Source organism: Heloderma suspectum, chromosome 1 (assembly GCF_057233095.1).
Source record: "Heloderma suspectum isolate Gila_16-S chromosome 1, 16-S_ref, whole genome shotgun sequence".
NCBI lineage: Eukaryota > Metazoa > Chordata > Lepidosauria > Squamata > Helodermatidae > Heloderma > Heloderma suspectum.
The window spans coordinates 251,077,574-251,095,652 of record NC_139458.1 but is presented as its reverse complement, the minus strand read 5'-3'; the positions used below and the strand labels follow the sequence as shown (position 1 = coordinate 251,095,652).

At 44.7% G+C, this 18,079-nt stretch overlaps 1 protein-coding gene across 2 annotated transcripts; it reads left to right on the top strand.

The window, feature by feature from the left end:
- Positions 1 to 5,960: 5,960 nt before the first annotated feature.
- On the top strand, positions 5,961 to 16,264 carry CNRIP1 (cannabinoid receptor interacting protein 1). Of its 2 annotated transcripts, XM_084823853.1 has the most exons (4): positions 6,242 to 6,648; positions 8,356 to 8,500; positions 8,815 to 8,887; positions 14,888 to 16,264. In XM_084823853.1, the coding sequence occupies exons 1-4, from the start codon at positions 6,305 to 6,307 to the stop codon at positions 14,893 to 14,895; spliced, it is 570 nt and encodes a 189-aa protein (XP_084679979.1). In that variant the 5' UTR covers positions 6,242 to 6,304; the 3' UTR covers positions 14,896 to 16,264. The 2 variants fall into 2 exon arrangements, with proteins under 2 accessions (XP_084679986.1, XP_084679979.1); XM_084823860.1 differs by lacking the exon at positions 8,815 to 8,887 and having other exon boundaries at positions 5,961 to 6,648.
- Positions 16,265 to 18,079: the final 1,815 nt, after the last annotated feature.

The window sequence follows — 18,079 nt, the reverse complement described above, 5'->3', positions numbered from 1 at the left end:
TTACTATATCCAAGAGTAGGTCTGACACTTGCACCCCTCAAATCTCTTCTCTCTACTAGAACCTAAAATGGAGTTCCTGACAGTGAGTATTGTTTTTGTTTTACATGTAAAAGCCACAATATCATAATACCTTTATTAGGTTCAACCAAAATGTCACAAAGTCATGAGCAAGCTTTTCAGTTCTCCAGAACTCTTCATCAAGCAAGACACTGAACAAAACAAAAGGAGGGGGCCAAAAAGTCAGGGCATGTATTTTTACCCCCAAGTCTGCAGTTCTTCAGATAGCTGGGAGTGTTGAGCCTCTTTCAACTTGAGGGCCAAATTCCATTTCAGAGAAGCTCAGAGGAGTGGGGAGGGGCAAAGGCAAAAGAGCAGGGCCATAACATACCAGCATATTTTAGCTTAAAGCTCTTACTGCCTTCAGAGGGGCCCATCAACCTTTTAGAATGAGGGGGAAATGGTACAAAATTTGGGAAAACTTGGTGGTTAGGGGACAGGTATGGGGACAGGGGAAGGGACTGTGGCCATTTGGGGAGCCCTAGGGCCAGACTGGGACCCCAGGCAGGCCAGATTTGGCCCATGGGCCTGAGGTTTTGCACCCCTGAGATAGAACATCAGAGGTGTCATGTACACATAATTGGATTAGTCTCCGTGGGTCATGATTAAACAAGGACTATATCACATGAACTAACAGTGGACCTTTAATAAACACAATGAGTATCAAATAAATAAATTGTATATAGGGGAACATTAGTCAGCTCAAAACACTTGTGGGAGACCTATGCATACACATGCATGCATGTGTGCAAACACACACACACTTACGTTGCATAAATGGGAGCAAAAAGGTAATCAAAACAGCTAGGTCCTCAGACTCTGAATAGCAAACTCTGAATAGCAAATTTACTCCAATAAAGCTTTGTGACATGGCTCAGCATTGATATATCATGCATTTAATTCACTAGACAGAAAATAAAAGTCTCTTGGGTACAAAAATAATGCTTTTATCTTGATGTTCTCTTCATACTGGGACAGGGTCCTTATTAGAAAAACAAATCACAGAATGACTAAAGTTGCAACCCTTTGCACACTTGTCTGACAGCAAGCCCCCTTAGGTTTAGTGGGACTTTCTTTTGAGTAAACATGCACAGGATTTTGCTGTAAAAAAACACCACCACCCAGGAATAAAACTGCCTCTCTTCCTCTGTCTACATAAAGCTGTTCATCCAAATGGAATAAATATAAAAGGCTGGCACCGAACTAAACTCATTATAGATCTGTCCTATCATTTAGGAGGGATGCCAATTAAAATCAATACCTTCAGCTTCACACAATTTACCAGGACATGATATGCCCTACTCTAGGGAAGAGTTCTAATTGACTGCTGTGCTAGTCCATGTTTAGGCCTTCTGCCTTCTTTTATTTCATGCACCCATTAAAGGTGGAGTTATACAACCTGATTTTCCATGTTGTATTTTCCATCAGCCTTCCATTTGGCACTTTTAACATGCCTTGGTTCTCTGGCCCTTTTCGGCACGGGCAAGCAACTGCTACTAACAGAACAATAAGGTGCCTCTGCCACCACATCAATTAGCGCACCAGCACCCTGACCAGATGTTGTTGCAGTGATGTGTTCAGCCTTCCTATGGTAGAGTAATAGACAGGAGATAATTAATGTGTCCAACTATATTGCAATGTGTTGCATAAAGGACCAACATCAATATAACTTCTTAATTAATCTATATGTCATACATGCTTTTTCTTGCAGTTGTACAGAAGTTGTCTTCTATGCCAGAGGTGCTGAACCTCTTTCAGCCTGAGGGTTGAATTCCATTTCAGAGCTCTCAGGGGCTGCATTCCAGTGGTGGGTGAGGCCAAAGGCAAATGGGGTGGGGCCAGAGGCAAAAGTGTTCTGCTTAGGAAAGATGCCTTCCATGTTTACTGAGCTATGCCATTTAAATAAAAATACTTTTACTGAAATTGATGGGTTTTAAATCCTTTAAAAGGGGAGTTTAGATCCTTCACAAATATCTTTTTAAAATATCTGTCGCAGAAGGTGGTAGATCCTTTGCATAATATAATTACATCACATAATTACTATTTTTGTTTCACCTGGTTAGTTCTCTCAGTTGGTTCTGAGATAGTCAAGTAAAAAGAAAGTTCACACATGTGAACTTTGCAGAAAAGATCCTTGTCCAGGAGCTCGCAGGAATATGCAGCAAACTGATTTCTTTTGCAAAGTTCTACTATTGGTGTGTCTGTGTATATTCTTTCATATGTTATCATTCACAGAAGAAGAATATTCTGTCAGAAGCGATGCTCGCTTAGGTTATGGAAAGTGAGATCAGCTGGAATGCACAGGGGTTGGCACTGTGGGCATTAAAATATCTGATGGGGGGGAGGGTGACAATTCACACTATGAGTAAACCAGATGTCTTGGACTACAACTCCCAGCATTTCCCAGCCACCATGGCTGGCTGGGGATGCTGGGAGTTGTAGTTCAACCCATCTGGAGGGTACCAGGTTGAGGAAGGCTAGAGTGAACTGTCTTCATAGCACTGTAAACCAGTTCCTTCCTTGGTAACTGTCCACATCTATGGTGCTGAAAGAACCCTCAACACCTAGACGAGAGCAAGATTTGATCCTATGGCAATAATTTACTCCAGCTAGGGCACAATTAGGTCTTAGTTAAATATTACAGTACTGGGAAGGATGCCATAGTTGTTCAGTTTCAAAAAAAAGAACTCTAGTCCCCTTCCCACATCCTTATTAACTATGCCAATACAAGTATTGTTTGTGGTTTGCTTGCATAGTTTTTTCACCTGCCTGCCCCCTGTGTCTTTGACTCTCCAGATATATTCTGTCAATGATTAACTTTCCTTGTTAACCATAGCTGAAATACTGAACAGCCTATTCTGTATGACATAGCAAGATCCCTTCCTTACCACCAATTATGCAAGTGTCCTAAGCTTATATTCTCGGGATCACTCAGCACAAATTATCTACTTCTTAGCACAGCATTAATCCATCACTCATCTGCCTGTACAATCAAAGTGATCAATCAGTAGTAAAAGAAGTTTCCCCTACCCTATCAATGTGAGTGGCTGTCTTTTTAAAGTATTCTTTTGTATTAAAAAATAAACACACAAATAATTCAGTAACAGATGTTACACCATGAACCTTGAATAATATAGTGATGTTGTTGTTGTTCAGTCGTTCAGTCATGTCCGACTCTTTGTGACCCCATGGACCACAGCACGCCAGGCCTTCCTGTCCTGCGCTCTCTCCCAGAGTGTGCTCAAATTCATATTTGTGCATCGGTGATGCTATCTAGCCATCTCATTCTCTGCCGCCCCCTTCTCCTTTTGCCTTCAGTCTTTCCCAGCATCAGGGTATTTTCCAGAGAGTTTTCTCTTTGCATTAGGTGGCCAAAATATTTGAGCTTCAACTTCAGGATCTGTCCTTCCAACCTTGACTTTAAAAATACTGAACCAGTATTTGGAATGAACCCAAATTATAAGAACAATGCATCTCAAACACCCCTATCAACCTCAGCAAGTGATACAAAACTGTGTGCATCAACTCATCGTAATTATTATATTTATGATCAACACAGCAAGCCATCAGTTACAATAACAGAAGTAAGACTACAATAGTAAGTGGCTAGTGTTGGTTTTGCATATGGCCAGCAACTGAGGATTTAGGTAAATGTGAGAATAAATAATTCACTGTGAATGTAATCTCCACTTTTGAAAAGGCTCACCTCTTCCATCTTCTCCTTCCCCAAAGTGCATGCAGACACCCTTATTCTTTTCTTATTCAGTATGCATAATTCACACTAGATTTATATATCTCAATGTGCTGTTTCTCAAAACTGCAAATACTGAGGTATTTTTAATATAGATCATGGGTGGGAAACTGGTGGCCCATGGACCAGATGCAGCCTGCAGAGCTTGCACTCCTCAGCCCTCTCCTAGCTGATTTTTGTAAAAGTTTCTGTTGATACCAACAGAAGCCCTTTTTAAAGCCTATATGTAGTGTAGGTTTTTAAGGTGTGCGGGGGGGGGGGTCAAGGCTGGGGAGGGAAGGGTTAACCCCACTCAAATCCTCCCCATGGTAATTAGTCTTCCAAGGCAGCCCCACAAAGTGCATTGCAGCAGTCTAATTCTGAGGTTAATACCATGGCATGTATCTTAGTGGACAGGTTCTTGTTCAACTGGTGTATCAGGCAGAGCTGGGAAAAGGCACTCCTGGCCAGTAGTAAAGCTGAATTCTGAAGCACCTTCAACATGCAAATCTGCTCCTTCAAGGGGAGCTCAACCCCACCCTGAACAGGCTCAGTGCTTAACTCGGATGGCTTTCCGTCAGTGAACTTGAATTAAGCTTCCACTGACTAGCTCTCATCCCAGTCCATCACCACTTCCTGACACGGGTTCAAGGACCTCACTCCCTTGCTGGGATTGGAGGAGAGAGAGAGAGAGAATGAATCAGGTGTCATCAGCACAGAGGGGGCAAAAGCCAAACCAAGACAAACATCTATTTGCCAACTCTGATTAAAAAGAACATAAAAAAATACTTTGAGCATGTGCGGTTTTTCATTTTAACCTCACTTAAATCATAGCACTAGCATGACTGTAGGTGTTTCTGCTGCCCTGATGCTAAACACATTTATCTGGGAAGAAGCACCATTTTGGTGTAGAAAAGGATAATATATATTTAAAGTAAAAATGATAAAATGAGCTTCTGTAACCACGTACATGCTCAGCCAGCCATCCTCTGACTACACTGTGCTCTTAAAAATAAGAAGAAAGGATGCTGCAGTGAGCAGAGTTCACTGTCTGGTTCTGGGCCTCCCGGACCAACCCAGCTGCTTCTGCAGGGCCTGTTTGGCACTTCCCCCATCATGTGCTGCCCAGACTGTAGGAGCCCTGGGCTTTGGCCCCAAGGTCCATCCCTAGCTGCACCATTACTGTGCCCATTTTGGCCCTTGTGAAATGCACCTTCTTTTTTGGTGATGTTTGTCAGCGCTTTGAGAAATGGCACAGAACTGGGGGTGGGTGCAGGGCAGTATTGGGGTAAGCGATAACATGTCCCCATTGCTGAGGCCATTGGGCTAAAACTCCTCACTCCGATTGCGGAGGCCTGCCATGCAAACCTATGCAGATTTACGCAGAAGAAAGTGCCACTGAAGTCAATCGGATTTGGTCAGTGTGTGTGAGTGTGTGTGATGGGTTAGGGTTACTGTCTCAGGGTCAACCTAGGCATAAAGTTAAGCAGACTTTTAAAAGAGGGGTTCTTAACACTGCCACCTGTATTTTGAAGGGAAAGAAGGCCATCAGCGGCTGTCGTGCACGCTCTCCTCCCTTCCACTCGCCTCTCTTCTCTTCCAGAAGAGGCTGGAAAAGAGGTACGGAGGGGAGACTCACCAGTCAGGAACCCCTCCCATGCCTCCTGCAGCTTCACCTCCTCTGAGCTCTGCCACTTGGGCAGTAGGGTGAGAAAGTGTGCAAGCAAGGGAAGCCGCTGCTCCAGCCTCCTCTCTCTGAGCACCATGGTCAAGAGGACTGGGCCTGTGCAGTGTTGAGGTCGTCAGGAAAAAAACGGATTTCCTGAGACTGCTTAAAGTCTGATCTGTACGGGGGAGGGGGGTGAGTTTTGGCCTACAACGCCATCACCTCTCGCCATTGGCTATGCTGGCTAGGGCAGATGAGAGTTGTAGGCCAAAACATCTGGAGGGCCACCCCTGCTCTGCACCATGCAAAGAGAGAGGTGCGGGCAGATAGAGCTTTCCTGAGGGCGAGGGCAGGGGAGCAACCAGAAGCGGCGGCAGCCATCACTTGCCCGATCCTTCCGCCAAGAGAAGAAATGTGAAGCCATCGAGGAGCAGCCTCCCCCCCCCCCCCGCTCACATCGCGTGTCCTGCTATCTGGGTTTTCACGAGAGGGTTGCGCCAAAGCCCCGATTCTCGTGGTGCAAGAGAATCACGGCAGAAGACGCTACGGTCGTGTGTGTTTTCCCCCTGATGGCGGCAGGGACCCGATTTCAAAAATGCCTTAAATTCGAGCCCGATCCATGCATGCCTTTCTTGTTCAAAAGGGTTTGCTTAATTTGAGTTCTTAACGACGCCGCAAGCCAGGCGCTTCTTCTTCGCTCCGGTTTCCGAGCCGCTCTGCGGCTGCCGTTTGGGTCTGGCAGAGAGAGTCGCTGGGGCCCCTCCCTCGGCCAAATCGTGGATTGGACGGCTGCGGCAATCAGGCCGGCCCGGATTAGCTTCCGCGGCTGGCGAGGCGAGCAGCAGCCACAAATGGGCCCGATTTGCTCGCTTCCTCCTCTCCTCTCCCTTCCCTTCCTCTCCCCTTCGGATTGGATCGGGGGCTTAGTGGGCCTCGATCATCGTCGTCATCTCGCGGCGGGGGCCGGAGAGCGCTCCCGCCTCTTCTTTAGCTCCTGCATCCTCGCCAAGGAAGCCATGGCCGAGGTGCCCCCCGTGGTCAGGATCAAGGTCTCCCTCAAGATCCAGCCCAACGACGGGCCCGTCTACTTCAAGGTGGACGGCCAGAGGTTCGGCCAGAACAGGACTATCAAGCTGCTCACGGGGGCCAAGTACAAGGTCGAGGTGGCTTTGAAGCCGGGCACCATCCAGGCCACGTAAGTGCATCCATCGCCCCTGTGTGCGTGTGTCTCCCACAACCGCTCCTCAGTCTCGCAGCCGGCCTGTCTGCCTGCTCTCCCTTCCCGGGGCCGGCGCTGTTATTTGGAGAGAGCCGAGATTCGCTTCCTGGCAAACGGACAGGCGAGAGGGCTTCCATTTTATTCACTCTGCGCCGCCCCCGATCTCTGGAAGTGCTCTCCCCCCCGCCCCTGCCGCGGTAAATCAGACCCGCAGTGATCCTGAGCGGGCGGGCGGTTTCCCCGACGAAGAGCGCGCCAAGAACGAGAGAGCTGCTCAGCGCCATGGCCGTTCGGGAGAAGCGCCCCCCGTGGCACCCCCTCCCCGAAGGGGAAGCGATGGCGAGAAGAAAGGGGGCCGCACTAAGACACGGGGGCTGCACGCAGGACCTGCGGGGTCTTGCTCTCGTCCAGCCGCCTGGGAGAGGAGGTCGAGCTGGGCGCGCCGGCGTGCGCCTGGGATTCTCCAAGAATTGCCCAGAATGGAAGCGTGCAAATATGGAAGGGCTCTGTAGTTGGCGAGCCTTTGCAGCGCTAGCAACAGGGAGCTCTTGTTATGTAACTGTCGCCTGTGCACACGTCCTCTCCTCGGTTGTGGGTAGCTTAAAGCATGGCACGCTAAGGGGCGTCTGTCTGTCTGTCTCTCTCTCTCTCTCTCTCTCTCGCGCACACACACACCAATAACCGATAATAAATGCCTCCTTTGACACAACGATGCTATTCCTGCCAGCCTCCGGGGATGGAGGGACATTATAGATGCCACTTAAATTCAGGCTAGGTGGTTTGATCTCACTTACTTTGGAATGGCAGAGCCACCACCCAGCCGCAAAAGACACTGCCGCTCCCTCTTTGACATGGTGGAGCTGGCAGTCAGAGGCTGTTGAGCCTCTGCTTTGCATGCAGAAGGTCACAGGTTCACTCCCCAGCGTCTCCAGGTAGGGCTAGGGAAGAATCCTTGTCTGAAAGCCTGAAGAGCCGCTGCTGCCAATCAGTGTAGAACAGCCTTTCCCAACCTGGTGCTCTCCGGATCTTTTGGACTGAAACCTCCAGTGTTCCTGACCGTTGGCTGTGTTGACTGGGGCTGATGGGAGTTGAAATCCAAAACATCTGGAGGGTTCTAGGCTGGAGAAGCCTGGTGTAGGCAGTACTGAGCCCAGTGGCCCCACTCAGTATAAGGCAGCTTTTTATGTTCCTCGGCACCCACAAGGCAAACACAGTGGTATCTTCCATTTGTCTCTCTTGAGCTGTAAACATGGGAGGCATCTTTGAAATCTAGGCTTACATGCCAATTTGATACAGCCCGCTTTTCTTCTGAGGTTTAGGCCACCCTTCCCTGTTCAGAATGTGCTTATTCATTTGGATGAATTGAGATGAGTGGTATTTTAATGATGATGAAATCTTTTAGAATCACAGCCAGATGCAGACATCAGCAAAAAGAGGCAGAAGTATATTTTAAAGCATCCCTTGCGCAGGGGAGGGGCAGAGGCAGTATCACACATGTCCTCCTCTTAAGAGAAAGATGGTGGAACTGAACACTTGCTTGCTTTTGAGAAGTAGTTGCATGGCATGCTTTTGCTGGCTCGAATGGCAATAGCCTAGTAGTGTTGCTTGTGAATTCTCCCCACCATTAGGAAGAGAGGATTTCTAATAACTGCTAAATACGAAGTATACTAAATACTGTTTCAGGACGATGGAGATAGGGGGTGTAACCGTGCTCCTGGAAGAGACCTCAAGAGAACCCCAGCTCGTCACTTATACTGGAATCTATGATACAGAAGGAGTTACTCACACCAAAAGTGGGGAGAGGCAGCCTATACAAGTCAACATGCAGGTAGTGTATATATCTGGGTGTGGGGTGGAGATCAGACTATCCTGGTATGAAGTGAATGAACATAAGGGTGAATTATGCCTTCATAGAGGAGAAAACAGAATAAAGCAAAATAGCATGTGAAAAAGACAGCTGGTCAGATTGGTATTCTTTAAAATGTTAAAGATCAGGGCCTGGGGAGTCTAACAGCATTTCATGTTGCTTAAATACTTTGTCTCTCCAAAGAGAGAAGAGAGAGAAGCAAAATTATTGGGGATCAACTCTTTGCTAGAAAAACAAAACAAAGTACAAAACCCATATTTTCTTTCTGACCCCAGGATCATTCTGTCTCTGAACTGCAAGTTAAAAGGAGTAGATGGATATACATAACATGCAGTCATTATTTAAAAGGTACAGCCCATAAGAGTATAATGTTGTCTGCTGTAATTTCCCTTGACCATAAACTTTTTCCTTTTAAGCATCCATGACAGCTTAAAGCTCCAAGTATGACTGATCATTACTCTGCAGACCTCATGACCCCAGTTGACCCATTCATTGCCCTAGTTCACTGAGGTTCGGAGAGTTACATATGGTCATCCCTGACTAGACAGATTTTCACAGCTCTGCTAGACTACACAGTTAAGCCCATATCTCTCTCTCTCTCTCTCTCTCACACACTCCCTCTCTCTCCACATTATTGTACACACAACTATACAACATTCCAGCTATGAAATAACTTCTCAACGGCTGCTAAGAGAAGGGTGATAAGGTGACTGCCATTAAACCTCCAACAGCTGAACTCTGAGATCCCATTTTGTATAATATAGTCCATGTCATGGATTGGATGGTAGCAAAAAAATAGGCACCAAATATTATATATGTTTATGTCATGCTTTATTTTCCATATGGGATAGAAGGAGTGTTTGCAAGACAGTGGGTAAAAAATCAGCAAGTAAGTATTGCCGTCACAAACATCTAGTTCTCACCAAAGTGGCCAACCTTTCTGCAGCTGGAGGCTCATTGGATGGAAATGACCAGATAACAGCACCATTGCCTATTCACATTTGCAAATTACAGAACTTTTCTATCATCTGAAATCCACTGCTTCTTAGTTGAGTCCATTCAGATATTCAGATGTTACTCAGCATAAATGCAACCATCGAGTGTAGCAGGATCAAATGCTAAATATGTATAAGTGAACCAGGTCTTTCTTGGGAAAAACAGCAAGCCAAAATGTTAAATTTTAAGTCAATAGGACTGATTATCCATAGTTATCTTCTTATTTGACAACTGTATTTTTCTGGTTTGTCTGCCTAAAAATGAAATACATTTTAACAATGTGTAATCCACTGCAGTTTTCTGTATTATTAAACAGTTGCAATTCAATTCCCCCCACAATGTTGTGGTATAGGAGTGGAGGACAAGAGTTTGTTTTGCCAAGGCAGTAAAACTCACCCTGGTAAATACCATGGCAACCCTGACCACAATCCTGAGGGACATGTAAGATGTGGAAAGCAACAGAACACAGTGAGATATGCCTTCCATTTGGCAATTGGGTTTTTCTAGAATTTTTTAAATATTTCATAAGCTGAATTATATCTGTCCTTAACTCAGGAAGTATTAAATATATATATATATATATATATATATATATATATATATACTAAGCAGCTGCTGCCAATAGTTAACTATGCTAGCATTTCTCATGTTTTCCATCTTCCCTTATTCTCACTGTTAGAAGTCATTAAGGGCTCTTGGTTTTTTTACTACTATTTACAGCCTCTCCCAACCTGGTGCCCTCCAGATGGTTTGACTACAACTCCCATAATCCCTGATTCTGGCTGGGGCTGATAGGAGTGGAAGTCCAAAACAGCTGGGGAAGGCTGTGCTATAACATGCTATCGTGGTAAAGTAAGCCGACTGGACCTATGTTCATCCTCCCTGCCCCATTCCTATTGCCTTATTGGAAGGTGCATCTCTTCCAGTCTGAGACACATAGCAGGTGGTGGCAAATCTTGCCAATGCCAGGCCCCACTGAGTAACTCAATCTATGTGGGATTTTTTTAAAAAAATTCTTGCATGCACTACCAACACAACATAGTCAAGGTGGTGTTGGTTCTGTCATCACATTCAGCAGCAATATCCACACCTAGGAGTAAATCCCCTCAAATTCTGTAGGTTGTCTGTGTAAATGTGCTCAGGATGGGACTGCACAGGCTCTGACAGACAGCTGAGAACACATTTACACTTTCACATTAAATACAGCTTCTGTGTTAACAGCTTCTATGCTTCAGAAGCTTTGCATAATTTCTGAACAAACCTTGTGAAATGCAGACCTCCTTTCAGAATTGGGCGCTGTCACTTCCACCCTGGATAGTAATGGAGGGGGAGAGAGTGGCAGTATTTCTGGTCCAGTGTATCAAACATCCACAAACCACATGGTGCGTGCACACAAACCATGCTGATTGCTGAGTAGCCTGCATAATAATAGACCAGGAGAATGAAAGGGTCAGCATGAGTTAGGGCAATTCACACATGTTGAAGGCATGTGAAATCCAGCGCATCACAGAGCAGGGTTTCTCCTCCTCCTCCTCCTCCCCCTTCTTGGCAATGCTTTCTGTGTACCCACTTTTGTGCTAAAGACACAGGAAGCTCTGCTGTAGACCTGTGCGTAGTAAGAATGCTGCCCTTTGGTCAGACTGAGAAAAACTGACGCAGCACTCTGGTTGGGAGTACTTAATGTATTCTTTGGAGAGCCATTTCTGAGGAAACTTTCGAAACCTCAAACAATGACAGCCTTTCCTGACCTGGTGCCCTTCAGATGTGTTGGACTACAATTCCCATCATTCCCAGCCAGCATGTCCAATGGCCATGCTGGCTGTGAATTATAGGATTTGCAGTCTAATGCATTTGGAGGACACCAGGTTGGGGAAGGCTGCACTGTTCCATAGCTGTTGATCACAGAGTCTTGCATGGGAGCTATTATATAAGAACTCTGAAAATATCCTAAGGGATAGATGTTCACATTCTTCCCTCACTAAACTTAAGCTTTCAGTGGATGGTCTATCATGCAATGAGCTCAAAATCCCTGTGAATTTGGAGCATAGCTGAAAACAGTGCATGTGGAATGCACATATTATTTAAAACATGTGTTATATCCTTCCTTTCCATCATAACAAATCTTCAAGGTGGCTTTAAAAAATTAAAGCCTCTGAAGACTACCTTAAGCATGTCCTTAACTCCTTGAGGCCAAATTAGATGTGATGGAGGGGCAGTCCTGTTTGCGGACTAACTACTACTAGTAGTAGTAATAGTAGAAGAAGAAGAAGAATCGTAGAATAGTAGGGTTGGAAGGGGCCTAAAAGACTATCCAGTCCAACCCCCTGCTCAATGCAGGAATCTAAGTCAAAGCATCCCTGACAGATGGCTGTCTAGCCCCATTTTGAATGCCCCCAATGTGGGAGAGCCCACCACCTCCCTAGGTAATTGGTTCCATTGTCATATTGCTCTAACAGTCAGGAAGTTTCTCCTGATGTTCAGCTGGAATCTGGCTTCTTGTAACTTGAGCCCATTATTCTGTGTCCTGCACTCTGGGATGATTGAGAAGAGATGCTGGCCTTCCTCTCTGGGACAACCTTTCAAGTACTTGAATAGCACTATCTTATCTCCCCTCAGTCTTCTCTTCTCAAGGCTAAACATGCCCAGTTCTTTCAGTCTCTCTTCATAGGGCTTTGTTTCCAGTCCCCTGATCATCTTTGTTGCCCTCCTCTGAACCCTCTCCAGTTTGTCTGCATCCTTCTTAAAGTGTGGTGTCTAGAACTGGACACAGTGCTCAAGATGAGGCCTAACCAGCGCTGAGTAGAGGGGAACTAGTACTTCCCGGGATTTGGGAGCTATGCTTCTATTAATGCAGCCCAAAATAGCATTTATCTTTTGGCAGCCACATCACATTGTTGACTCATATTCACCTTGTGATATACAACGATTCTAGGATCCTTCTTGCTTGTAGTACTTTTGAGCCAAGTATCCCCCATCTTGTAACTGTGCATTTGGTTTCTTTTTCCTAGGCGCAGTAGTAATACTACTAGTAGTATCACTACTAGTAGTATTACTACTACTATTAGTAGTAATAGTAGTATCATTATCAACAAAAGCTTGTGCAGGCTGGACAGTATTTGGTTATTTCCCTGTATTTGGTTTCTTCAGGCATTCTATTCCATACCTGTTTTCAATACTGGAAATGAACTGGGTTGGAGGGAAAAGTGCCTGAAGCAACCAAGACGCATGGGGAGATATGGCTTCAGCTCCAATCACTTGCATGCATCTCTTGCTGTATAACAGCCTTCCTCAACCTGGTACCCTCCAGACATTTTGGAATACAACTCCCAACATTCCTGACCATTAATCATGCTGTCTGGGGCTGATGGAAGTCCAAAACATCTGTAAGGCACCAGGTTGGGGAAGGCTGCTGTAGAATTTAGAGCTGGGTGAATACATAAATAAACATGTCCACCCTCATGCAAGTCTAGTTTCAGCTTTATAGTTGGTGATGGAGACTAGGTACATGTTCATCCCTTGCTACCTTTTCCACCTCTTTCCTACCCTTCCCTTCTTGCATCACTACTTCTGTTGAAATTTCCGTTGTAAGTTCTTTGGAGCAGGGACCTCTCTCTCTTCAATGTTACATTGTAAAGTTGCACTGTATAAACTAATAGTAAACAGGCATGCTATTCGAGTCTGTCAGATGAGACACCAGAGCTTCTGATTCTGACTTGGCTGAAAAGTCATCCTGGAAAGGAATTTTACAATAATCACTGCTCTGGAAAAATTTAAATGTATGTAGATGAGCAAAGGTCAGTTCCTAAGCACTGGGATGAAGATTCCTTAGTTGTCAGGAATAACATGACCAACTGCTTTTTCATTCTTTCTTTTTCTTCATTTAATCTGGTTTCTTTCAAGACCTCTGACTTCAAATGCAAATTGGATGTGGACAGAGCAAGTATGTCAACTGTGCTTTGCATATTCTTGCTGTAAACCCTGGCATTATCATTTCAGTTGTTGTATTTCTCGATGTATTTCTTAAGCAAGTGAATTCCTGGCTGATTCCCCACCCTGTACCCTGCTGAATTTATTACAAGAAGTGGTTATGTACAAGCTGTTGTGCCTGGTCTTGTCATGCAGTCAAATAGTAACTATTCTGCACTGGATACTAACACAAGATACTTGTTTGTAGATTAAGCACAGGGAACCTCCAGCTTGCAGGCCAGATAAGGCCCCAGGAGTGCCACATCTGGCCTGCCAGCTTCTTTCCCAGGCCCTGCTCCCTCTCCGCAGGAAGGAAAGCCCTCTCATCTCTAACCAGCAGCTGATTGGAGATAAGAGCTTTTCCCTGCTGATCTTCGTTTGCCACTGTGGTGTAGTGGGCATCTCTTTAGCTTGGAGTACATACATCCTTGGTTTCAAAGCCTCCTGTCTACTGACCCACTGTTCGCTGACTGGAACTTGGCCCTGTCTGCAGGTCCAACTGATACAAGGGGTCAGATTCTGTGTTTGTAGATTTATCTACAACTAAGCATCTTGTAGGACCTTCAAGGCCAAAAAAAGTTGTTGCGGAAGCCTTATACCCAGGTAGTCTCCCATCCAAGCACTAACCAAGCACTAACATGCCCATCGCCTGGAAATCTGGACTTGTGCAGCACACCCCACTCAGCTTGCATTTGCGAGCTGAGCCATGGGTTTTCCCCAAATTCTGGAGACTTTTTGTGTTTTTTTGGTCTCAGCTGTAATTTGCACAAATGGAGGTTTGCACAAGTTACAGCCGCAAATTTGCTTAATTTGCACAAATTGTGGCTGTAATTGGCACAAATTCAGAAACACCAACAATCTGCTAGCTGGCCAGACTCACTGCAGACTGAGTGGGGCCAGTTAGTGGAAGATGAACCAGAGTCTGGGGGGCCGAGCCAATGAAAGCTCATTGAGTTCCACCCCCTAGCCAGATTCCTCCATAATCCCTACACTGAACTATGGGCTTTCACCACATGGGTGCAATCCTGTGCATTTCTGCTCTAAAGAAAGCTCCACTGTGTTCAATGTGGTTTCAACCACAATCCAAAACACATTGACTATGCAATAAGCTCTACTGACTGTAGTGGGACTTGCTTCTGAGTAGACATGAGCAGGATTGCGCTGATACTTATGCCATAGATTTAAGTGGGCTCTGCCCCACAAAAGCTTTAACACCACAACATTTTTCTTTTAATGTACCACAATTCTGTTGCTTTTCATAAAGCGTGGTTTCTCAGTGTGTATCAAGATACTAACAAGAACTCTGTATTTGCTGTAATGCAGATCCAACAGTAACATTTTGCAGCTCTTTAAAAAAAAAAAATCAAATGGGTTTATTCTCTCTAGGTCACTGACATCGGCACTTTTGAAACAGTCTGGCAAGTGAAATTCTACAACTACCACAAGCGAGATCATTGTCAGTGGGGAAACAGTTTTGGATGCATCGAGTATGAATGCAAACCCAATGAGACACGCAGCCTCATGTGGATAAACAAAGAAACCTTCTTCTGAAACAAAGTGGGACTGGTGTGGCTGGACAATCTCTTGGTAAAAGAACCTATCTTCAAGCCAGTACGAAGCCTTAACAGAAGCAAGACTACAATTCAAAGCGCACTTACTTGGGAATAAGTTTCTTTTGAAAGTGATGATACTTGTTTCCAAGTGTTCAAGATGTGTGCATAAAAAAGAGCATTTCTGGGCGTTGAACATTTACCATCTAAACATTCAAATCCCACTGTGTTCATGTGCAGAAGAAAACTAGTGTTGCTGGGATTTGAACATTTACCACCTACACACCCCCTACACACCTCCGCTATAGTAAACATGGCAGATGCAAGCATTGCAGTGCCCATGAAGGCCATGAGGCTTCCAACCATATAGTAATCTTCAGATGTGATGCTGTTTGTGACACACCCTGAATCATTCTTTTAAAATTCAGCCGCAACATGGCAGCGGCAGCCTCTGTATTTTTATTTGTAGTAAATCACTGTGCTCCTTCATACTAGTGAGTGTGTGATACAATGTGGCCTAGCTACCCCTGTGCCATAAACTTCAATATATCTCCCTCCCTCCCTCCCCCCCCCCACTAATACATTTCTACCATGGTATGCAGGAAGAGTGCAAATTCCAGATGATCTATATCCAGTGATCTAATAGGCACAAGTTGAATTTGCTTAGTTTTCCGGGCTCTGTGTGTGCTCGTGATGGTGGGGAAGGGGGATTGTTGAATGTTGTATAATATTCTGACTGGCTTTCCTATCATGTGAGATTTGTTGAGTTTCTCAGACTCTGAAACAGCCCTTAAAACCAATAGCAGCAATCGAATGCTTGACAAACACATAAGAGAGTGGTGAAGCAATACATCTGTGGTTTTGTGTGTGTATATTGTTAATACCTGGATATGCTGTAATTAAGTATAATGTTTGTACACCAAGCCCAATGAGTTTTCAGATTACCTGTTCCAGCGGAATTTTTTATGTAAAATGAAATAAACTTGGCTACTAGTCACTTTTGAGCTGCAACAGCTCTGTTGCACCAAACAGCAGCCTTTCAGATCAAACATGAATGCAATGGGACCCTTTCTGAAGAAAAGGAAAGCCACTTTTGCATAAGCTCTTGCAGGACTCTGAACTCTGGTGCTATGTCCTATGTAAATCTGTTTACAGCTCTGTAGCAAATGAGAAGCACATTGTATATCTAATAAAATAAAATAGGTGGAATGTTGCTTCTCTCATGCTCTACTGAATTAAGATGGTTGTGTCTGCATTACCGTGCATATCAGCTGTAGCTGTGTCCTTCATGTGAACAATCTATACATGGTTACAGCTTTTGACCTTTGTAATAAAGGAGTTGGCAACCAGTGTTTCCCCTAACAGTTCTATCCTATTTAATGTACCAAACGTGCCAATATCATAAGACGTAAGTGTCCTTTAGGATAGGTATCCTAGACCATTTATGTGGCTGTTCAGGCACTGGGTTTGTTACCTTTAAAAAAACAACAACAAGTATCTTATGGATGAAATTCTTGACCCTTTGAATTTTATGTGGGGTTAATACACTTTTCTCTGGCTGGTTAATCTAACCATTTTACATGCTGTAACACTAAGCATGTTCTTATAAAATTGAAACACAACCTCAGCTTTTCAGATAGGGCAGTATAAAATCAGAACAACTTGAAGAATCCTCACTCAGATCGCATTTCAAAATAAAAAAGTTACAACACAAGACCTAAACCTTGCTCCCAGGTCTTCAAAGTAAGATTACTACACCAGGATGCAGAGATCTAGATTTCACATGCAGCTTCATTCCTATACCACCCAACGGCCAAAGATCTCTGACAGCTTCAGAAAAATTAAAACCGCAAGGTACAGAATAAAACAATGTAAAATATGAAAGCCTTAAACTACAATATAAAAGTACAACCAGAATAAAACCTAGCAGCAATGCAGAGATTTAGAATACAGATTTAAAACAGCAGAGCTAAAAGACTAGAGTGCTAAAATGCTCGGAAAATAAGGTCTTCACGAGGCACTGAAAGGAGTATAACATGGCACCAGGCAAACCTCTTTAGGGAGCTCATTCCACAGCTGGGGTGCCACAGCAGAAAAAGGCCCTCTTCCTGGTAGCCACCTGCCTCACTTCCTGCAGCAGGGGCTCCCAGAGAAGGGCCCCTGAAGATGATCTTAGGGTCCGGGCAGATTTATGTAATCATAAATACTTCATTTTTTCACTGTCAATGTGTAAGTCTTTTTGCATCAGAGGAATATAGAATATCACTGGACTTTGTTACACTTTTTTTCTCAGTAGCAGTAACTTTTTGTTGTTGTTCAGTCGTTAAGTTGTGTCCGACTCTTCGTGACCCCATGGACCATAGCACGCCAGGCCTTCCTGTCCTCCGCTCTCCTGACGTGTATTGAAGACTCATGGATGGAGCACTAGGATGAAATACAACTTCTGCAAGCCTCACCCCACATATCGTAGCCCAGCTTTTTGACTGAGAAACACAGATATGTTTGATTCCCATAATATGATCTGTCATCTCCATGGGAGGCATGAGACACTTGGTATGGTGTGAAGGTTTGCTAGGGTGGCCATTAATAGCTGAGCAGTTACAAATGGAATGGACAGAATAACCCTGCCTACCGCAAGCCTGCTGTTGCTGCTCGCACTATGGCTGCATGGCTTCCCCACCACCAATTCCAGTGCAACACAGCAAACAATGGCAGCCTACTGGGGACCCATGGATAGGCACCAACTTTCCAGGGCAGTTTGTAGAGGGAAGGAAGATCCTTGGTGCATGCACAGAATTCCATGTGCAACTCTGCAAGTCCCAGGTCATATGGAGGGCTAAGAAAGCAGTGTATTCAGAAGGGGAAACCAATGTTCAAAAAGTCTGACACATTATGCCTTTTCATCTCCTTGCTGAGTAAGTCTTACTGTATCAGTTTCTAATATAGAACTTCACTTCCTTCCATGTTTTAATCATGTCTTATGGATTTAAGACCTAGTTTTGCTACCCTGTGAAATAAAGAACATACA

Bases quoted from the DNA above. Each gene is read 5' to 3' on its own strand.
- CNRIP1 (XM_084823860.1), top strand. From the start codon at position 6,305: ATGGGCCCGATTTGCTCGCTTCCTCCTCTCCTCTCCCTTCCCTTCCTC. The intron at 6,649-8,355 runs GTAAGTGCATCC...ATACTGTTTCAG, and splicing joins CCGGGCACCATCCAGGCCAC to GACGATGGAGATAGGGGGTG. The intron at 8,501-14,887 runs GTAGTGTATATA...TATTCTCTCTAG, and splicing joins CTATACAAGTCAACATGCAG to GTCACTGACATCGGCACTTT.